A 23,243-nucleotide genomic window follows, 5' to 3' on the forward strand; every position below is an offset into this window, starting at 1 on the left:
CTTACCCTCTGTTCCGACTCTCCTGCTGACTGTAAGTAGCTTCCTTGTCTTGTGTTTTCTTGGGGCTTTGGGGAGGGGGGGGGTGACCTGTGCAAACAGGTGGTCGAAACGTTGAGAGGGCGAGGGCTAATTAAAGATTTGGGGCGCATTGTGTGATCTCCCATTATGAAAGATGAATGAGGGCTCGGCGCTGCGGGCGGAATATGTGTCCGTCTGAGAGCTTTTTTTTCATACCCGAACCGAATTTTTACATCCACCGCTGGCAGAAAAAAAATAACGGGCGTTCATCAAAGCGGCTCGACTCGTTTTCCGGAGCCGAACGTTATGCAGATTCACGCAGCCTCGTTTTATCTCCCGAGCTGGTCGTGTTTAATTAAGGAGACAGTCCTCCCAAATAAGTTGAAATGAGCAAGTGACCCTCCTGCCTGTCCAACCCGGATCGATAGAACAGAGTGCAGGGCTTTGCGTTTAGTGATTTTTTTTTTTCCCTGTCTATTTTATTTTGAGAATCCGTGTCTCCGTGGTGATTGTGCTGTTCTGAGGTCCACCTGAGACTTTGCGCGGGTGTGTGGGGACTAAGCAGCGGTGTATCTGAGGATCTTGTCCTCAAAGCTCACACAGCCTTCTGTCTGCTCTCGTCCTGTACGCTGCCTGCTCTAGCCTCGTGTCTGTCTGTGTGTGTGTGTGTGTGTGTGTGTGTGTGTGTGTGTGTGTGTGTGTGTGTGTGTGTGTATGTGTCTGCATGTGGGTTTACATGCATATGTATGTCCTCTGTCTCTCCCTCCAGTACCAGGACCACACATGTGTGTGTGTGTGTGTGTGTGTGTGTGTGTGCGTGTGTGTGGTTTTGCATGCATGTGTGTGTGTTCTGTCTCTCCCTCCAGTACCAGGACCACACGTGTGTGTGTGTGTGTGTGTGTGTGTGTGTGTGTGTGTGTGTGGTTTTGCATGCATGTGTGTGTGTTCTGTCTCTCCCTCCAGTACCAGGACCACACGTGTGTGTGTGTGTGTGTGGGTGTGTGTGTGTGTGTATTTGCCTCCCCTCCCTGTCCGTCCCAGTGATGTTACACCTGTGGGCTGAGAAAGAGCTTCCCCTTCTCTGCTGTACCTCTTCAGCTGTCGGTTCGAATCGGGGCTGGTGACGGCTGACGGAGGTCGGGGGGTAGCGGGGGGTCCAGGGGACGCTCCCTTGTCCCTCGCTCGCCCCTCGCTCGCCCCTCGCTCGCCCCTCGCTCGCCCCTCGCTCGCCCCTCGCTCGCCCCTCGCTCGCCCCTCGCTCCCTCCTCGCTCGCCCCTCGCTCGCCCCTCGCCGTGCCGTTGGGCTGGTGCGCACCGCGCACTACCTGCCAGCAGCGCCTCTGGGGAACTGTAAATGCCAGAGTCCACTTGCACGGCTCCCTCTCACTTCCGCAGGCCTTCGGTTTCCACAAGAGAGATGTCACACTGTATCTAATTCTCTCTCTCTCTCTGTTTTCTCTCTCTTTCTGTCCCTCTCTCTCTCTTTCTCTCTCTCTCTCTCTCTCTCTCTCTCTCTCTCTCTCTCACATTCTCCCCCATCTCTCCCATCTTCCTTCCTCCGCCTTTCGGGACAAACAGCAACAAGTTCCACCAAGCTGGAAGATCTGAGCTATCTTGATGAGCAGCGCAACACTCCCCTCCGAACGTCCATCCGTCTGCCCTGGCACAGTACGGGGGGCCGGGCACCACAGGACCCCAAAGGTAAGGCCGGCTCACCTGAGCTCATCCCCGACACAGCGCAGACACACCTGGAGAGTGGTGGGACTTCAACTCTGTGTCTACTTTTTACCTCCCATAAGCTTAATCCCTACCGGGTGAAAACCATGAGCGTGACTATTATTAAAAAAATGAAATTCAAGAGCAAATTACTACCTGCGAAATTTAAATCTCTTTTCATGCTTTTTTTCTTAAACCATTATCAGCTCGAAGCTGCAGGCTTTGTGCAAATGCTTTGGCATGAGAGTTCAGTTATCCTGGTAGACGGGTAAAACTTTTCAGCAACAGTTCACTGGGGTCTTTTTTAAGGATCTTTTCAGACACCGTAAATGCAGAAATATGGATCATGCATTTCTGTAAATTACAAGTTTTTACTCCATCTTTGCAGTGTTGCTGGTGTCAGTTGGTCAATTTAGTATTAATTAATATTCAGAGAAAACATCGGTGAAACTGGATGTCCTTCAGATGCGTGAATGGCGCTTGTCAGCCAGCTAAACCACTCCTTGTTCCCTTATCCTTGGGTTGGCCTGAGGTTTGTGGTTGAAACGCAATTGCTGGTGGTAAATCTGCTCAGAAAGCCATACCAAGATACAGAAAACTTACAGTTTCCGTAAATTCTCTGCATCGCGGCCCGTGTTCACTGTGAGTCTGAGAAAGGACTCGGTTCTGGCTGCGCGTAGCTGAAATCAGGCTGAAGCAGTTGTTTGTCTGCAGCCTGGCAGTCTGCACATCGCAGAGGTGTGGAAGCAGTGATTTCATGTTCTGATTAACAGTCCTTGCGAATATTTCAAATCCCCAAATAATCTGAGGCTCTCCATGACTAATATTCTAAAAACATAGAATGAACATTCCCAGTTCTGATTGACATTTAGGTGTCGGGAATAAGTATTAGAGCCCGAGATTGTGTGTTCATCATGTGGTTTTGTTTGACCATTTGTCCGTGATGTTTTGGCTCTGGTGATCAGCCCAGCCCATTTGAGTGTGTTGGTCTGGTTGATGTAGTGCTAGTTTTATAAGCAGGAGGCAGTATGGAAAGCCCTGTCTGTGAGACATTTCCTGTGTTTTGTAACCCATTTTCTTAACCCTAAACCGTACCCCCCCCCAGCTCGCTTCGCTCCCTACAAGCCTGTGGACATCATGCTCAAGCCGCTGCTGTTTGAGGTGCCCAGCATCACCACGGACTCGGTCTTCGTGGGCCGCGATTGGCTGTTCCAGCTGATGGAGGACGTCCTGCAGCGGGGCGGCGAGTCCGGCGAGAGCCGCGGCGTGGTGGTGGCAGGCAACGTGGGCTTCGGCAAGACGGCCGTCATCTCCCGCCTGGTGGCCCTCAGCTGCCACGGCGGCCGCATGCGCCAGATCGCGTCCAACAGCCCCGGAGGGTCCCCCAAAAGTAAGGGCCGCCAATCCCGCTGCCGCCACCGCCGCCGTTTCCCGGGATTAGAGCATTAACGACGAGCGGGCGGTGGGATTAGAGGAGGTTTGTCCTTCTGGAGCTCTGAGCGTGTGCAGGATGCGATTGTCGTCTCTGCGTTGCGTTTGTAATAGAAGTGTGGTGTGGCGCGCGGTTATGAATAGAATATGCCTGCTCCCCCCCGTGCCTTACATAAAGGTGATTGGTATAATGGGGGTTGTGTGCCGCGGAAAGTTCAGAGTAATTCAGGGTAATGTTATTGACGGGGTGCAGTTTAATTCAAATGTCAGCGTTTTACGGTGACGACATTAAGCCGTCAAGCATCCAGGTTTTTAAAATCGCTGTGTCACTGAACGGCGGGGGGGAACAGTTCTGTGTGCATTTTGCTCACACAATGTGGGTTTTCAGCAGACAGGAGAAGAAGACTCGCTGGCGTTACGCTGTATTTGCATTGAAAACTGTGGCCGCGTTCAGAACTGTGGTTATGACTGCTCTCAAGCACCCTTCAGGCCTGCATGGCTTGGCCACTCAAAATAGATTTCATCACTGATTGAAATTATTATACTGCAAAGAGGGGGTAAGGTTTAGCTTATTAACAAAACTGAAGTAACTACTAGGCTCAATGAACACTGAAGTAGTGTGGCATTCCAGTACTTTTCTCGCAGCCTTTGTTATGTCCTAGACTTAACAGCAGCAATGGTGATGTGAAATATCAGCAGCTTGCTTATGAAATACACAATTTGCCTCTTTTGTGGGCATAGCTGTTCAAGGTGCATAAGCTGAAGTCAGTTGGCAGTGCTTCGGAGCCTCGTTAGCATGGTTTAACAATCCTCAGTCCAGTATGCAAGTAAATATCAGCACTTCATATCTGTGAGAAAGCGCACCAGAGAAAGCTTGCAAATTTCTGGCCTCCTGGAGACCTGAATGACAGGGTGGTTCCCTGCCAGTGGCAGTAGGTGATGTGTAGCATCAGCAGGTTCAGTAGTGTGGAAGTGCTAGACCACGCCGGTCAGTGTTGTATCCTGTTTCCCAACCCCCGCTGCAGGTGGGGATGGGAGCACAGACCTGCCCCTCAGCCAACCCCCCCAGCCTGCCCCGCACCTCAGTGCCACCAACACCCTGCGCAACAGCAGCTGTCCCGGGACCCCCGAAATCCAGAGACGCAGGGAAGAGGCGGTGAAACGCCTGGCTGCCAAGGTAGGGCTACCTGTGCTCCTCGTACCTGTACTCACAGACACCTTTCCTCACCTGAGTGGATCTCCTCTCCTCTGCATTCAAAATGCGTTACCACTGCCTAGCTAAGTATATGATAATATTGAGAAATGTGACATTACAAGCTAACAGAATTGAGAAAACGCATTGCAAGACTTAGGATTTGTAGAGTTTTGTTTTGGTGTGTTTTTTTTTTTTGTTTCATAATTTTCAGTAAACGGTAAAATGACGTGAAAGACAGTTTGGAACAGACTGTAACGAAATAACTCAAATGAATCCAATGTAATGCATCACTTCCTCCCTCCCTCATGTCATTGGCGGTCCTCCTATTGTGTGTCACTTCGGCTTCGGTCAGCATATATCCGTCTCGGCTGTGCCGGACACCTTAACAAAGATTGGCTAGCTTTATGGGCTCTGCTAAAGAAAGACATTTTGTCATGGCATCCCTCCGTGGATTGACTTGTAAGGGGTGGCTGAGAGAGATATGGACCGAGGGCTCTGATAAGAAGCCATAATGGAGCCCAGGTTCCCTGGAGGAACCCATTCAGTTTCTTTAATTAAGTCCTGAAAAAGGACCTCTTTACCTCTCTGCCCGGCCAGAGCACAGCCTTTCTTCCCTCTGGCCCCCTCTGTTTTGTCTTTTGCTGATGTTTATCTATTTATCTCTTGTTTGGGAAGGGATGTAGCCGTTGCAGAACTAGATTTGGGCTGCAGGGTTGATTCCCACCTGGGGCACTATGTTTGTACCCCTGGGCAAGGGGTACTTCACCAGTTTTTCTGTAGTAAATGTCCAGCTGTATAAATGTGTAGCATGTAAAACTGTAGCCAAACTGTGGAATTTGCTTTGTAGAAGGGATTCTGATAATAAAAAAGATATAATGTATGTAAAAAATGTTACATTTGTGTCTGGGATACATTTTATTGATCCCTTGAGGTGATTTAAAAGTTTAAGGCAGGCTTGCATAGAGACAGATGGCTGAGTGAATGGAGCTTGCAGAATTTTAGCTGTAGATATTCCTCCCCAGAGAAAATATCCTGAGGGCTTCCACAATACTACGCCTGGAGCAAATGTGCTTGCATTTGACATTTTGTGAGTTTCCTTTAATTAGGGGTTCAGGAAGCGCTCACCGACAAGTTGGTCGAGAATCTTGATTGCGTTTTACAACCTGCAAACGCAGATGTTCGCCTTGCGGACAGAGAGGGCGCGGAGCATGTTTTTCAGCTCTTGAAAAGAGTGAAAGAGGAAGGTTCATTCCCATTTGGTCCCGTATGTGTTGGCTTTGCCCGCACGCTGTTCCGTTACTCTCGAAAATAAGAAAACGATTTAGAGGACGAATCTACCCTGGGGATGTGCCTCTGTGTTGCCTAGGGAACAAGTTATCAGGGTGGTCAGAATGGCTCCGCTGGAGCAAATTGCCCAAATCATAAGACTTCAGTCTGCAGTGTCCAACAGGGATGGTTTCTACCTGCAATTGTAGACCAGGCACTGAGAATTCTAGCACACATGAGTTATATTTGAACTTGCTCCTTTTTTGTATTGTATGTGTGATTACATTGAGAGACCCAGTAAGAGTATGCAATATCTGTTTTGCTTTAATTGTTGTTACTCCATTTCTGACATTAATCTAACTTGTTGGAGGTTTTCACATACTGCTCTGAGCTAACCAGCTAGATTTTGATGTGCGAGTTTACAGCCTGTGTCTTTGCCTCCTAATTGTTCCATTCCAGCAGATTTCTTTCTTACACCCACTTAATTAACCATCTGTCATTTAGCAACTCATTTCAGGCTTTCCCCCCTCTCTCTGTAGAGTTCTCTCACATTAAAAAAGTGCTGCTTCACTGATGCTTATGCAAAGTAGACAGTGGTGCCGAGTTCCATCAAAATTCAAAAATCAATTCCCTGAGGGAGAAAGTTATCAATGATTACTGATCATTCGTCCCAAAAGGGGTCTGAGAAAGAAGATTAAACTGGAGAAACGAACCAGAGATCAGATCAAACAAATGGAAATGAATTTCGCCATTGAAATGGCTGTCAGTCGTTTTTTAAAGACAAAAAAAAGCTCTGTTCTGGGAGCTTTTATTGCAGAATTTTTCTAAGACACAGATTAATGTAGATTTTCTCGCCATTTTTCATTTGATAAGAAGTGTTAAGAACTTGTGTCGAATTTCTCCCTGTTACTGTTCATGAGTTCACCCAGTGCTGCGTCATTCCCCACTCCTGTGTGGGCTAATGAGTGTTGGAGAAGGGAAGTTCAGCAGTGCGCAAACACTGTGCATATGGTGTTAGGAGGGGATATGCAGACTGTGTGTCAGACCACCGCTGAAGCAGATCAGAGCTTCATTTACCCACACGTACCCGTAGGGACCGTTATCCTGAAAAACTGCTTTCCTCCGAGTCCCGGGGAATAGGGACCGTGCTTGGAGTGTTCGACTGCAGTAAGGAGAATCCTCAAGCCGACCTCAGAGTCTGGTAAACCAAAAAAAAAAAACCCTTGCCTACCGAACAAAGGGAATGCACAAGTGTTGAGTTTCAAAAGCTTCACTTGAAATCAGACGGAAGTTTAGGTGCCCTGAGCTGGGATTTCCGAACAGAAGGAACGTGTTGTTTTTTTGGCACCCGGTGCCCTTGCGGTAAGGTGATGCTCACGGATTAATAATCTCGGCTGAGTTCAAAGGCTGTCCCACCGGAAACACGGAGGTGCGGCTCTTCACGTGACTCCCCACCCCCCCCGTCGTCGTCCAGCGGGGGAATGGTGTACGCATCGCAGCTGTGTCAGCAGCGCAGGTTCCAAACCCGTAACGTCTCACGGAGCTCTCTGCTCGTGGCTCAGGCTGCTTCATCTGCGAAGCGTGGCAACCTGCCGTTACAGTCCCATAGGGAACAGCTGCTGAGGAGCGCATAGACCCTCCTTTAATGAACAGAATGCTTTTCCTTATTCGAATACCTCCGCACCAGACACTGGGCTTTGGGACAGTAGAAACTCAGTGTAGCGTTATGGATAAGGAGCGGGACTCGTAAACGAAAGGTTGCTGGTTCGATTCCCTGCTGGGGCACTGCTGCTGTACCCTTGGGCAAGGTACTAAACCCAGAATTGCCTCAGTAAATATCCAGCTATATAAATGGATAGCATTGTAAAAACAAATTGTAACTGATGTAGGTTGCTCTGGTTAAAACCTCCGGCAAATGCTGATAATGTAATGGGCATGTGTTTTCAACAGAAAACGCACCACATCTGTTTAACATTGCGCTTCCCTCTGCATTAGTATTAGTGTATTAGAGTTTTAGCAGTACTGTTTTCCACACACCTGTGGGTTGTGTAATATCAATGGCAATATGGCCCCTTTTGCACCATGGGAAATCTCTGAATTCTCTAAAACAATTTGTTGGAATGGTCTCACAAGGCGTCCTCACTTAATTATGATTAATGTCTTGGCAGGTGAGCTGGTTAGCGTCGTTGCCTGGCAATGGGCTTTGGCTGATTTTATTACCCGGTCAAACTGAAGTGAGAAGCCCGCAACACTGAGGTCACTGTAGATTGATGCTCTCTGTCTGCGCAGTACCTCTGATGTCTTTGCTGCACCCGGGAGCCTACCCCGAAGTGTAAAACAAGCCATTCCTATTAACCCCATCTGTCACGAAGGAAAGTACCACCATCCTTCAAAAAAAAGGCTTCAATTATACATCATCTGAAATTACAACACCCCACCCCCAGCTCATGGCCTGTTCTTCAAGACCCTCCAGTGTCCTATAATGTATGGCCAAGTACTTCTGCTATTCTTTTAAATGAGTAGGCTTCTGTGAGACAAACAACCATAATTTGCCCAGTTATGTGGATATTACTTTCTTCCAGCCAAATTGCTAGCTCGTCTTTTTTTTATTGTTCAGCGGTGGTATATGTCATCCCGGCGGTGTGACGTATTGAAAGGTCATGACCAGGAATTGTCCGTAGGCCGATTTCTCCCATCCTGCCAATAAATATCCACCATCGATCTGGCGATGCGCTTATCCAAGGGTCCCTGTGACATTCACGGGACCTTGCGACCGCGCAGGGAGATGTGGACTCCATGCTGTGTCGTGCCTGGAAGAGGTGAGACTGGTGTGCAGTGCAGTCACCTGCTTCCTCTGTCCCCTGAAAGTGTGTCAGCTCCTCCAGGTTTGAGTCTAACTAGGACAGTGATAGTCACGGCTCCCCAGGGCCTGCTCCCTCCCCCCTTCTCTTTCTCTCTCTCTCTCTCATATTCTCTCTATCTGTCTCCCTCTCTCACATTTACACACACTTACTCTTTCCCTCTCCTGCTATTTTCTCTCTTTCTCTCCCCCCCCCTCTCTCTCTCTCCCTCTCCCTCTATCCCCCTCTCTCACATTCACACACACTTACTCTCTCTCTTCCTCTCTCTCCGTGTGATGACTGTGAAGACATCAGTGAGCACACTCACCACCAGTATGAGGCAGCAGAAGGGTTCTCTCTGTCCGACGTTCGTTAGCGCCGTTCAGCCCGTTAATCACCACTGCTGGCTGGGAAAAGCCTGGTGCGGGAGAGGTGAAGAATGCTTCAGTGAGTTATAGCGTTCTTTACGGTTTGAGCAAGGAGCCCCCGCTGAAGAATGGGGCGCTTGGTTACTGCAGCGAAGGGTACGGTGCAAGGACACCCAGAGTCACAGGCTGGTGTCGGTTCAGAAAAACAGCCGTAAATTCTGATTTCAGAGGCACAATTGTGTACATTGAAGAGGAGGACAGGGAACTTTCGGATACAAGGACACTGAGTCCTGTCCCTGCTGCGGGTACTCTGAAATTGTGCAGGAATCATTGCTGAATTTGTGCTGCAAAAACCAGTGATGAATTTTACTCTTCCGGTTTCACATGAGTGATTATTCATTTACATTTATTGTAGGAATTAGTTTTTACATTTTTATACATTTATGTACTGTTCCATGATCATGAGCCAGTGTTTTTTTTTGTTTTTGTTATACCTCTGTTCACTGAAAGTGAAACATAGCTTTACACAAGCATTGAAAGTAAGAATTTTTTTTACCCCTCCAGTGATGCAACTTTGCCTATTTTATTATGATTTAATGGTGAAATATTTGACCAGCTTCTTCCTCCTCCTCTTTCTGCCAGGTGGTGGCGTACCACTACTGCCAGGCGGACAACACCTACACCTGCCTGGTGCCGGAGTTTGTGCACAGTGTCGCCGCCCTGCTGTGCAGAGCCCACCAGCTCACCGCCTACAGGGAGCTGCTGCTGAAGGAGCCGCACCTACAGAGCATGCTCAGTCTGCGCTCCTGCGTGCAGGACCCGATGGCGGCCTTCAGGAGAGGCGTGCTCGAGCCTCTGGTCAACCTCCACAAAGGTACGGCCGCTCTCTGGAGGGCTCTTTAAACCGTGTGCTGTTTTTCAGACGGGCAAGATAATGATTATTTTTACTGTGTATGCACATAAAATGGTAATAAATCTTTTAAACACACTTTGAATAAACTCTAATTAGATCAGGATTATATTAAAGACGCATTTGAATCTGGTGATGTGGGCAATTGCTGTAAAATTATCAATCCCCAGGGGGCACTTAATTTTAGATATCCTAAGATGGAAAAAGTGGATGTTTTCTTGCACAACACAACAGTCCATCAGTAAGCAAAGAGAGCTGAGAAGCCCAGCACAAAAGTGTAGTGGTTAAGTGTTGCTGAGATGAAGCACACTGATTTCCTAGAACATTAATTATTGGGTGCAGTTGCTCACTGCATACTGTATATGTCGTGTTGGTTAGAAGCAGTCAGACTGATCTGGAGTAGATATTATTTTGTAAATATGAAAGTACTGCTGATATTAATGTATCAGTGGGTAGATAGGTAGAATGGGTAGATGTGTAGAATGTAAATATTGATTTTAATCAGTGGATATTTGTTTTGACAGAGCTACAGAGCCGGCTCCTTATTTTGATGATATATTCCACAGAAGTCTATATAGACAGTGATGAATGACTTCAGTAATAAGTATCTGCACCAAATTTATTTTGGAGGCTAATTTTCAGTTTTCTATGCGGTCTTTTGAAATGACTGAGGTAAAAGAGACACGAGTGAAATAAGCAAAAAGCTTTACATTTACAGGTTTATTACATTTGAATGATGGTTTGGGAAAACGTGCATTTTTCTCAGTAATGCGTAAACAGATCAAGATGGAGAGACCAGCCAGTCTGTTGTTTTAATATGTACAGCTGCTGATGTTCCCGCACATCAAAGGTGATGCAAGAAACTTAGGAAACCAAACATTTTAGATTACAAAGACTTCCCACGTATGTAACTAACTAGCCACAGGCATAAGATATCTGTAACCATTTTAATTTAATGCATGTAGTTTAACGCATTTAGCTAATGAGCAAGCTAATTAATTACTGTGGTTGTCGCATCGTTACCAAGTAACTAGCATGCTAATCTAATGTTATTAGCTCATAGTCAGAAAAATGAGCAATGATCCACAATAAGCAGCAAAAATCCCAGTAGTACACAAAATAAAAGTTATGAGTAGGATTGTTTTGATCTTGTCCTGAACTGCATTTTTTCAACACACAAATCATTAATTTATAATTTCATAGGGTTATCAGCTAAAGTTCTGGGCTAAGAAGAACACTCTGGGCCCAAAGGACCCATAGCATCCTGAATGCTGTTTTTTTAACTGACACCAGAGCATTTCCAGCTCACTGTGGATTTTTGTACACGAAAGCCTTATCGCCTTCTTTCTTTTTCATTTCTTGCTTTCAGTCAATACATTTTTGTCAGAGCTTGAGCAGTAGATGCTGATGTACGAGCACTCAGTTTTTGATGGAAACAGAAAAGAACAAGCACGGATCTGCAGAGAGCTGTAGGTGCAGATATGTGAAGATCTGTCCACACGTGCCTTGTACCGTCTCTCCTATTGAAACAAAGCATCAGGCTTAATAAATAAAAAGGGCTGTTTTCCATGCATCAGAGAGAAAAAAATGACCATAGAAAGATGGATAAAAACAGTGATGGTTTATCATCTCGGTAGCCCCTAAGCTTTACGCTGACTGAAAGTAAAACCATTACATTCTTTCAGTATAGAACTGACCATTTCTGTGGTGCAAAGTTTACAGTCCTCACAGTTGTACATGCCACTGTATCCTTTTAGTACTTTCACTGTACTGAAAGGTAGTTTCTGCATTACAGCAAAACTCTCATGTTACTTGTCACAGTATACCATAGATGTAACATTACTGTAAAACAACAGTTCTCTCATCAGAATGTAAGATAGATACTGCATTACTGTAAAACACCCATGTTCATTTATTACAATGTAACTTAGACTTTTACTTCTGCTTTAAGGCTGCAGTACACTCATACATTTCAATTCACTTTCCTTTTAATTTGTTCCTGAAGGCACTGGCTGCAGAATTTCATTTTTCCAGCAATTTCTATGGATTTTTTTTTTGTCAGACTTTGCGAAATCTCCAGATTCAGAGGGGAAGAGAGTGCTTATTTGGAAGTCTGTTTAAAATCATCCAGGCAATATGCATCGTACATGTTCTTCTCCATTTTACTGCCCAGTGAGAACCTGAAGCTGTGGGCATCCGTGCATCTCTCCCGGTAGAACCGGGTGTACTCACGGGAGGCTCCTTTTCTCTTTTTTTGTCGGCCACGTTCAGAGAGGAAGATCCCCGAGGATGACCTCATCATCCTGATTGACGGGCTGAACGAGGCGGAGTTCCACAAGCCGGACTACGGGGACACCATCGCCTCCTTCATCACCAAAATCATCTGCAAGTTTCCCGTCTGGCTGAAGCTCATAGTCACTGTGCGAGTCAATCTGCTGGTAAGGGACACTGTAAATGTGTGCTGCTGTCCTTTTACAAAATGTATCGTTCACGTCTGTTGTTTTTTGATGAACTCTCATCCATAACCAAAGCACTGACATGTATATATGCAAGTGCTCTAGATAAGATCGCAAGACGTTTGAAGCTGTAATGTTTGATGAGGAGGTGCAAATGCTACAATGACTTCAGATGGGATAGACTTCAAGTGCTGTAAGTTTTCAGGGCTTGTGTAATGTATGGGTGATACCCTGCTGTTCTAATTTGCTCTTAATTTCTTTAAAGTAATCATCGACTCATTGATAGTTTTTCTCTAGTTCATTAAAAGGTCCATTGCCATTGGTAAACATTATCTTGAGATTCATTGTCGCTTCAGTCCGTGATAACACAGTAGAAGTGGTTTGGCGTTCTCTAGATGTTGCAAGTATTGGCTGGCAGTAAGTTTTCTGTTGCGGAGAGGATTGCTATGAATTTGTAATTCCTCATTCACGCCATGACAAGAGCAATTCAGGTTTTCGGCCACGGAGGCCAGAAAGGAGGTTGATAAATCGTGTTCCTTGTCACACGCTGTCCCCTCTGTGGTGTCGTTTCTGTACAGCGCAGCCAAAGAGCTTATTCAGACAACAGAAAGGAGCAGGCAGATAACATGACAATCAGCGATGTGCGATTGGAATCGGCTCGGCATAATGTACCTGGGTAAATCAGTGGAGCTTGCATTCGATGTATGTGGAGGTGATGCGAGTGGGATTTTGACAGGGACGAGCTGAGTGCAGTGGCTTGGCTGTAGCCTTTGTGCGTGAGTGTGAGGATAATCTCTCAGAGGAAGGACGGCAATATCTGTATTAATCAGGTGGTCAGTGCCGTTTCAGGGCTCTGGCAATGGCCATCGATTGTTATGCACGTGAAGAATTACACACAGCGTGGTAATGAGGAAAGGGCACTTTCTGTTTATCTGTTCAGCGAGCTGCTGTTCTTTTCTGGGGGGAAATTAGTACCCTGTTTTTGGCCGGTTTCCACGCACATTTTAACCACATAGAGCTGACATTGTCAGGCTTTTTTTTTTTTTTTTTTTTGGCCGGCATTAATCCTGCTTTCATCAGAGCAAAGTGGTGATGTGGAAAGTGGTTTGGCTTTCCCATCGATAAAGTGTAAATTGGGTAAGGCCCCACTGGGGCTGGGGGTGGGGCAGGAGCTGTGCGGGGTGGGGGATGGGGGGGAGGGGTGGGGATGGGGGTGTTGGGGTTTGACTCAGTGCAACTGCAAAATTGGGGAGTGTCAGATTTGGTAGGCCGTCTGGAACGGAGCTCCATTTCTGTAGTGAGGGTTAAGGACGGGGGACAAGCTGGCTGACACATGCTGTCCAACTCATCACAAACACTGGAGTCACCCTTTTAGAAAAAAAAACAGAAAGTGCAAGAGCTCAGAGTGATGGATCTGTGTTTGCCGAAAGGCAGACTTTGTACTTTGGAAGGCCTTGTGAGTGAGTCAATTCGTCCCTTAGTAAAGTCGGATAAAATCGGAAGTCGGGAGGGGTGAGGGGGTTAGCGTTTCATCATTCCTCCATAGGCCAGAGGAAGCAGCAGGCGAAAGTTCCCGCGGCGATAGCTATTTTGATTGACTAATGACTGTTTCCTCAGCGCACATTTCCCTGAGATGTGTTGCTGACACCTCTGCGGTCTCTTGTATTATTCAGTGTTTCCCCCCCCCCTCTCCTGTTAAGCCGGCATGATCAGACGAAGGTGTTGGATCAGCTTCGGTTTCCCCTGTATCTGCGGCGAGGTGGGGATTGTGGGATTACGGTGTACCGCGCTGGTGGCTGGGGTCCCGCGGCGTGAGGTGTGCGGCGCGAGCGCGCAGTGTGGAGGCAGATTCCGCCGGTCTCCCCCTGGTGCTCCGAGTCTCAGTCCCTTTGTTTGCGATAGGAGCCTTGACTCTGTCTCACAGCTCAGTGTAAACAAGCCCTCCAGCTCGCTGACCTTGGAGAGATAAAGGTATGAGAGCAAATAAGTCAGGCTTCATAAAGGCAGGAATGCCTTTTTATGGCCTCTTTATTTATTTATAGATTCTGGGGTGATGTAAAAGAAAAACTGGTATGAGGAGGAGACAAAGCCCACTGAGTTAAAGGAGCATTTTTTATTATTAAATTTGCAGTGGAACTTCTTTTTTTTTTTTCTTTTTACTTGGTTTGAAAGTATTTTTTTCAGTGCACAGGTATTTATGGAGAACCAAGACAAGTAATTTCCATATAGCTGTCCACATAGTGAGGGCCTCTGTGTTTGCAGCAGTGTTAAAACATCTAAGGGGCGGCTGTGTGGCATATTGGTAAGGAGCAGGGCTCGTAACAGAAAGGTTGCTGGTTTTATTCCCTGCTGGGGCACTCCTGCTGTACCCTTGCGCCAAGTACTTAACCCAGAATTGCCTCAGAAAATACCCAGTTGTATGAATGGATAACCTGTAAAAGCTGTAACTTATGTAAGTTGCTCTGGATAAGAGCATTTGCTAAATGACTAATGTAAGTGAAAAAAATCCAAGGGGAAAGCTCTCTCATTTGGGGGTCTGTGCTGTCTTACAGGAGATCACCAGCCTGCTGCCCCTCTCCAAGATCTCACTGGACGACTTCCCCGGCAACAAGGACATCAGCAACGACCTGAACGCCTATATCCAGTACCGTATCAACGGCAGCCAGGAGATCATGAACAACATCTCGCTGAACGGCAAGGCTGACCCGGTCATCGTCAGCAAGGTCAGCAGCCACCTGATCTCCCGCAGCCAGGGCTCTTACCTGTACCTGAAGCTGACCCTGGACCTGTTCGAGAGGGGCCACCTGGTGATCAAGAGCGCCAGCTACAAGGTGGTGCCCGTCTCGCTGGCCGAGCTCTACCTGCTGCAGTGTAACATGAAGTTCATCACCAACTCGGCCTTCGAGCGCTCGTTGCCCATCCTCAACGTGGCGCTGGCGTCCCTGCACCCCATGACGGACGAGCAGCTGTACCAGGCGGTGAACGCGGGCTCCGTCCGGGGCGAGCTGGAGTGGGAGGACTTCCAGCAGCGCATGGAGGGTCTGTCCTGCTTCCTGATTAAGCGCAGGGACAAGACCCGCATGTTTTGCCACCCCTCCTTCCGGGAGTGGTTGGTGTGGAGGGCCGACGGGGAGAGCACCGACTTCCTCTGCGATCCCAGGTGGGTGTCGGTCCATCAGCCAGCCAGCCAACCGATCGATCGAACAAGCAGTCGACAGAGCAACCAGTAAGCTGTCAACTGATCAAACAGTCAACCAACCAAGCAGTTAGTGAAATGGTTATAACCAGTAAAATTCACATGATCTATGTCTGAGCGTTTGTGACTAGGTTGATTTAAAACCATTTACTGTTTAGTTTAGCAATGTGGTGTGGGGTCAGCATTGTGGTGTAGTGGTAAGGAGCTGGGTTCAAACCAAAAGGCTGTCGGTTCAATCGATCAAACAGTCAACCAACTAACTAACCAACCAGGCAAATTAGTTTTACATAGTGCTCTTAGTAACAGCACTTTCACAGAGAGTTTTTCGCATTGCCTTTGTTGTACAGTACAGTGTCAGTGTCCAGGTGAGGTCAGTCCCCAGCTGATGATGCTGATTTCCAGGGCTGTTCCAACGAATCTAACTGGACAGCTGCATGCGATTGGCTGGGTTTTTAGACCGATTTGGTGATTTGGTCTGCCAAGCATTTTGTATTTGTTGAATGATAATCACTTGAGGGTGAATAAAAGGAGCTGATCCCAGCACTGTTGACACGGTTCGGAGTGCTGGTGAGGCCGAGCAGCGGGCGGAGATTGCGGAACGTGTGGTGGCCGGGGCTGAGAGGAGAATAACAGTTGGAAGGCAGCAGTATTTACCTTCAGCTCGGGGTGGAATGACAGCATTGTTTGGGCCCGGAGCCTTTCCCCTTTATTTCCTGTTTTTAATTTTAATGGACCAGGGCTCCAGGGAGAGGCACGCAGCCCACAGTATCTCTGCAGCAAAAAAAAAAAACAAAAAAAACAACTTGTAGTGTATGCAAGTATACACTACAAGTCCAGCAGAGCCACGTATTAAAATGCACAAAACATACAGTATGCAAAAACAGATATCGTAATCAGTAGAAACCTGTACTGGTGTCATGTTTTTCTATAAAAATGACTTGTATCAGTAGTTTCTGCACTCTTTTCATTTTTAAAAGGCCTTGCTGAAATAAAAAATCTTATATTGTCTGTACATTATGTAGGAAATGTTTCATTCTTTCGCATTAAAATAATACAACTCGCACCACCCTTAATTACACAAGATATAGGGCTTTTGAATGCCATAGAGGACACCAGGTTTGGCTCTTAAGGTTAAGTCCAGCAGCAGTTCACACAGACAGAGGGAATTGTGTTTGGCAGGAACACATGGATTGTCACCGTGTATCCGGTATCGGATGCCTATCAGGCGATCTCTCTGGACATCAGACAGACAGATTTAAATAAGGCCCCGGAATGTCATGTCGCTCTCGGGTTTGTGCTGTAGAGGGCCGTGCAGCCAAACGGATCCCTGTGAGTCTTCTGGGAGTGGCCGCCTGCAGGCAAAGCCATTTCTGTAAACATTATTCAGGGTCTAATGTGATAACTGTCGGAGGTGCTGTAGCCATCTCGGCGGTGTGTCAGCGCCCTTAATGAAGTCACAGCACAAAGCGAGGTGCTCGCACAACTTATTATTGTGCTGCTCTGCCAGACATGCCTCGTAAACATTTTTATTGTGAGCTATGTTTTGTAGCGTTTGCAGTCATAAGCGTTTACGTCATTTACGGTCTTGCTCTCCAACATTTTTCCAAAAATAGCGAGGAATAAGCTTGAAGTTTGGTTCAGTCCAAGTGTATTTGGATTGCCTGTGTGGTTGCACTGTTTAATATCAAGTGGAATTTGGCGTGGCCAAAATGTTTTGTGACAGTTGGCGTATACATTGGTCCTGCAGAGTTAACTTCTTGAAGGGAAACTTTTTTTTTGGGCTTTCATTTTTCAGACAAGGTTAACTAGCTGATTATCTTATGGCATTACTGTGCCCATTTGCATTTCCTGAATGACATTTGAATTCAGTTTTTGGTCTCGTAATGAAGCGGTTATTGTGCCCGGTTATATTAGTGCCGTCAGAGGTTTTTATGTATATTAATGAGTTAATCATTGGCTGTGTGCTGATGCATGTGGGTCTTCTCAGCGAGAAAGTGACTCACGTCCATACCCTTTTTCAGAGTGGGTGACCTTTTTCGCTGCACGCTCTCAAACTCCTCAAATAGTCATCCGTAACAAAAGAAATAAGGCCCAGTGTTCTGAGAGAAAGAAAAGGGAGAAGAATGGCCACCGCGGCTTGTTATTTTTCTATTTGAAAGCGAAAGTGCAAAACAGTCGGTAGTTTAATGGAAATGCTTTTGCTGAGATCAAAGGGAAGCTGCAGTCATGCATTGCCTTTTAATGAAGTTCTCTGTTAATTAACACCACCGCGATCCCTGAGTAAGAGGCTGCGTTCTCCCCCTCCTGGTCGCTCGCTTGGTTGAAGAAAGGCAGTCTAGACAACGTTAAAGACCACTTCATCTGACTCTGGGAGCCTGTACGGGTGGAACCGAATGGAGTTTCCACCCTGGTAAACACGGCAGTTAGGAACTTTCAAGCAAAGAGGTTATCACCAGTGAAGTTCACATGATCACTGAGTTTTCTGAGACTTTATAGCAGTGTGGTGTGAGATCAGCATTGCGGTGTAGTGATAAGGGACAGGGCTTGAAAACAGAAGGTTGTTAGTTCAATTGCCAAGTGTAGCAGCGCTGTTGTATACTTGGGCAAGGTTTGCTTAGCTGTATGACATGTAAAAACTGTAAGATGTGTAGGTCGCTCTGGATGAGAGTGTCTGCTAAGCCATAACTGAACTGAATACTTTTGCTTACTGATTGTTAAATATTAGATGAATATCCCAGTATTGTTCATTGGCTGTTTATTAATCTAAACTGTATATAGTTCCTTGCTGAATAATTGTATTTTTGTTTGTGTTCCTGATCTATTCCAGTCTATTTTCATTGAGTGCATGTTTCATGTGACATTCATTGTCATGATTTCATGTTTCATAGGCCACACCAAACAAGGCATTTGCTGAATTTTTGGAATAATAATAATAATAGTAACAGTGATGTTGATTATAATGATCATAACTGCATGTTGTATGTATGTGTAAATATATTTTGATTACTAGCCCAGTATACCGGTTTATTAAGTGAAATGAGTCTTTGCTAAGGCTGCTGTTTTTCCTTGCAGGAGTGGCCACGCCCTCATGGCCTTCATGCTGTCCCGGCAGGAGGGGAAACTGAACCGGCAGCAGACCATGGAGCTGGGCCACCACATCCTCAAAGCACACATCTTCAAGGTAGGACGAGAGGAGAGTCCAGGCCGTCGCTCAGTGTGACTGTTAACCCCCGGACTGAAAAAGTTTGCACCCGTGGCATTGTAGTTAACTTGAACTGCGGGAGTGTGCGGTTGGGGCGTAGCTGTTAATTTGGGCTGAGTGGGTTATGGTCGGGACGTTGCTGTGAAAATCAAGACAGGTGAACACATTCCTGAGTACGTGTGTGTGTAGATAAAAATGGCAGACTGAAAGATCACTGGACTCGGAGGGTCAGATTATGGAAGGTTATGGAAGGGTGGAAGGTTAACGCAGCTCAGGTGTGGTAGGGCGTGCTCACAGTGCCTCTTCTGTTTCCAGGGGCAGAGTAAGAAGACAGGTGTGTCATCCAGCGTGCTGCAGGCCCTGTGGATTAGCTGCAGCACCGATGGGCTGTCGGCGGCCCTGGCATCTCTGCGGAACCTCTACACACCCAACGTCAAGGTGCATCACCTCACCACCCTCAACCTAACCCTGGCATCACTGATACAGCACGACAGGGAAAAGAATTACAACTGCTGCAGTTTCACGCAGAGTTCGGATCAGAACATTACATTATTGGCATTTAGCAGACGCTCTTATCCAGAGAAACTTACATCAGTTTTTTACAATGTTATCCATTTTTACAGCTGGATATTTACTGAGGCAATTGTGGGTTAAGCACCTTGCACAAGGGTACAGCAGCATTGTCCCAGCGGGGAATCAAACCGGCAACCTCTCAGTTACAAGTCCTGCTCCTTACCACTATGCTACACTGCCACCCAATGAACAATGACTGCTGCCAGCTGTGGATACACATTTCACTAAAGTACTACTGAAATGCTGTTGCTTATGAACAATAATATACCAAGTGGCTGAATTCTGCTCTTCCTTGCTGTGACTGAATTGCAGCGAGTGATTTAGCTTTCTTATCATGTGCGTTTAATTTCCTGCTAAACCTGCAGTGGTATTTAAAAAAATTATAACACTCGTGTAAATTTGATATTTCAAATCCAGGACAGATCTGTGTAGTGGTGAGATGGAGAGCCCCTTCAGGTGTGTTAGAGTGAGCACAATGAAGCGTTGAAGGAAAGGCTCGTTTGCCGTGATAAGTGGAGGACCGCTGATAAACGATGTCATTGAAAACATGAGGATGATTTCAATGGCCTCCGAATGATGCAGGTTGCACTCTCCCCATTAATTTGATACATTACTGTTTGGCCGTATCCTGTGCCATTGTAAGTAATTACAGGGCCTTTTTAGAAGCCAGTAATTTAATAAAAGAAGGCCATGTTAATGATGCAGCGGGCTAAATTATTTTTTGTGTTGAAGTCTGCTGGATCAGGCCTTCCATACTTGCCTACTTTATTATAAGCGAGAAATAAAATTGCCATCCAAAGGCACGCAAGGGAATTAATTATTAGCTGGAATGATGTATTCTAGCCTTGAGTGAAAATGACCTTGTGTTCTTTTCTTAGTGATTAGCGTTAGGGCTTCAGATCTAGATTTTTCTTCTCCAAATAATTTCATTATTCTTTTCATACATCAGTCTGTCATGTGTTTCTCATTTCCTCTCGAATTATGCTGCACTAAGCTAACATTCTTCACAAAGAAGGAAGACAGCCATTTGTTAATCGCCCTTGTTGTACAACTAATGTATTTCACTGATGCTCTACTAAATAACACTGGTTCCATTTCCCCTGCTTAAAAAAATTACCGAATTCCACAGTTCTTTGATTAAGCATTTATTATTCATTTCCTCATCAAGTGTAAGATGGTGTGATTATTGCATCTTTGAATCCATAAATCATCATTCCAGCATCTAATTTTTGGGGGGGAAATTGTGTCCTGCTCTACCAGCATATGCATAAAAATGAAAAACTTTTTTTTTTTTTGGAAGTTTACAACAAAAAACCCCAGTGAGGTGTTTGAGAGTTGAGTGAAAGCCAAAAGAAAAGGAAAGAAAGAAAGGGAAAGAGTTCACCCATGAAGGAGGTGCTACTTTGGTGGGGGTTTTTTTAGTTGTTGATGCTACAGGAGATTGAATAGGGCAGCGAGAGAGTGAGAGTGATGAGATCAGGCAGTTCTGGATGAGTTGATTGGGGGGGGGGGTACATGGGGAGAGGCACAGCAGGGCCACAGCAATGGAGTCACTGAGCTGCGAAGTGGGAAGATTGGTGCTAAAGGTCAGGAGCGGGTTCGTTCTACCCCGGCAGTGCACCCCTGTCTTTTAAATAGGCGCCGGGTCAGTAACTCCACTTTGGGTTTGTTTAGTTTTGTGGGATTTTTGGGACTTCGGTGTCCTTGATCCGGCTCAGAATGCTGGGTTTGTGCTTGTTTCAGTATTGCTTACCTTTGAGGCATCGCTGCAGTACATATCGTCTGGTGATGTTACTCTGTAGTTCTCTCGGCAGTATAATGCAGGATGCTGTATTGTGTACATGATGCCTCTAGACACTGCTGTGGTAACCCTCAGCGAAACGCTTTGCTGAACCACCTTGATGAGGAAAAAAAACCCCAGCTGTCTCAGTGGGATAAATTAAGTGTAAACCAACTCTACCAGCTAGCTTGTACCTTGCCTGGCCAACTATTGAAACTTGGTCATGAAGTGCTTTTTATATTCCTGACTCCTTATATGGCTTTTTGCTTGTGTTGTACTCTGCCTCACTTGTAAGTTGCTTTTGAAAAGAGCATCTGCCAGATGAATAAATGTATGTAACGTAAATGTAAACCTAGAGAGAGAGAGTGCATTAATGACAAGCATGATTCCAGTCCAGGTAAAGGCGTTGGGCGATGTAACGTTGTCTTCGATTCTCGTCCCCCAGGTGAGCCGTCTGCTGATGCTGGGCGGGGCCAACGTGAACTACCGCACGGAGGTGCTGAATAACGCGCCGGTGCTGTGTGTGCAGTGCCACCTGGGCCACCAGGAGATGGCCAGCCTGCTGCTGGAGTTCGGGGCGGCCGTGGACGGGGTGTCCGAGAACGGGATGACCCCGCTGTGCTTCGCCGCCGCCGCCGGGCACCTCGGCCTGGTCAGCCTGCTCTGCAAGAAAGGGGCCAAGGTGAGTACGCCCTTCGGTGTCCCTGTCTCACAAACCCCGAAGGTTTAAACAAGGAGCCAGGAGGTTTAAAGTCATAGTCCAGGAGTACTCAGCTTAGCATGGTAAGTGTGTTGGTTAATTTATGATTTGTGAAGTGTGTGTCATCTTTTGATGTTATGCATAAACATGTAATGTTTAGGTCCATATTCTGCACTGTATGTGCAAGTCATATTTCCATAAAGGACAAATACATTACATTACATTAGTGTCATTTAGCAGCGCGACTATCTTGTCTGTCTGACTGCCTTGTTATCCAGCACAATGTACACACATTTTCAAGGTGGGACAACATCCCACCTATCACACCCTGTTATGCAATGGTTATGCGGCAGTGTTGGCCATGTTGAGCGGGAAGTAATGAATCATCGTTACATTTGTCGGTTGAGGGGCAGAGGAAGTGAGCAGAAGCTTTTCCTCCTGCAGGTTGACCATGTGGATAAGAGTGGTCAGTGCGCGCTGGTCCACGCCGCTCTGAGAGGATACCCCGATGTCATCCACTTCCTGTTAGAGCTGGAGTGGTCCCCTGAGGGTCAGCAGCAGGACTGCAGCCTGAAGAACAAGGCTCTACAGCAGGCCCTGGTGGGGGCCTCCAGCATGGGACACACGCAGGTGAGCTACAGCACACACATACTTATGCACACACATACATGCACGCGCGCGCACACACACGTAGTGACACACACAGATGCACAGACACATACACAAGCGCGCGCGCGCGCGCGTGCACACACACACACACACACACACACATAGTGACACACAGACACACACTTTGCACACTGCACGCATACGCAAGCGTACACACACGCACAAACATAAATACAGGCACATTGACACACACATACACATACACACACACACGCACGCGCACATACACTGATACACAGTACACACACACACCGCACATGCACATGCACGCACACACACTCTGACACAAATACAGATACGCACACTGAAAATTCAGGCATAAACTCTCAGATCTAAAAGCACACACACAGGCTGGACACGTCAGTGCTTTGATCACAGGTCTCACAGGAGGAATCTGCTCCCTCTTACAGCACCGCACTCATACCCCCTTTCCACCAACGCGAACTAGGTGCTAGTTCTGGGCTGGTGCTAGTGCCGGTTTGGAGTTGGTTCAACTTGTGAACCTTCTAAGAACCAGTTTGCTTTTCCACGGGCTAGAGAGCCACCATAGAGCCACGTCATTATGTCGCTGTATACATCTGTAAACAGTCTGTATATAGACTGGCTAGTTAGCTAGCTGTTGGTCAGCTAACATTACCCAAGCAAGCATAGCTACTAATTTCTCATATCATATAGCTAGCTAGCCATCGAGAAATTAGTAGCTCGCTAAACAGCTAAGAAATACATAGCTGGCTGGCAACAAGGCGAAACATTTGAAAAATAAAATGCTGGTTTTTCTTCTTCTTCTTTTTAGGCAGACTAGACACTACACTAGCACTGTTTTTTTTTTTTAAATGGCGGTCACAAAGTTTTAGTTGGTCTTGTTGGTCACAATAATCCCACCCCCAGCCTCTGATGTAAGCGGTTCTTGGTTCTAGACCAGC

The 23,243-nt window shown here is 46.6% G+C and overlaps 1 protein-coding gene across 2 annotated transcripts in view; it reads left to right on the top strand.

Moving 5' to 3' along the window:
* Window positions 1–23,243, top strand: part of tanc1b (tetratricopeptide repeat, ankyrin repeat and coiled-coil containing 1b) — a 133,137-nt gene that overhangs the window by 93,536 nt on the left and 16,358 nt on the right. For both annotated transcript variants that reach the window (XM_036541411.1, XM_036541412.1), the window contains exons 9-18: window positions 1,597–1,719; window positions 2,840–3,124; window positions 4,191–4,342; window positions 9,477–9,708; window positions 12,016–12,182; window positions 14,753–15,360; window positions 18,469–18,577; window positions 18,914–19,036; window positions 21,397–21,633; window positions 22,096–22,281. In XM_036541411.1, the coding sequence (XP_036397304.1) occupies window positions 1,597–1,719; window positions 2,840–3,124; window positions 4,191–4,342; window positions 9,477–9,708; window positions 12,016–12,182; window positions 14,753–15,360; window positions 18,469–18,577; window positions 18,914–19,036; window positions 21,397–21,633; window positions 22,096–22,281 (2,222 nt within the window). The remainder of the gene's footprint in view (window positions 1–1,596; window positions 1,720–2,839; window positions 3,125–4,190; window positions 4,343–9,476; window positions 9,709–12,015; window positions 12,183–14,752; window positions 15,361–18,468; window positions 18,578–18,913; window positions 19,037–21,396; window positions 21,634–22,095; window positions 22,282–23,243) is intronic.

The sequence above is a fragment of the Megalops cyprinoides genome, chromosome 11, assembly GCF_013368585.1.
Source record: "Megalops cyprinoides isolate fMegCyp1 chromosome 11, fMegCyp1.pri, whole genome shotgun sequence".
Taxonomy (NCBI): domain Eukaryota; kingdom Metazoa; phylum Chordata; class Actinopteri; order Elopiformes; family Megalopidae; genus Megalops; species Megalops cyprinoides.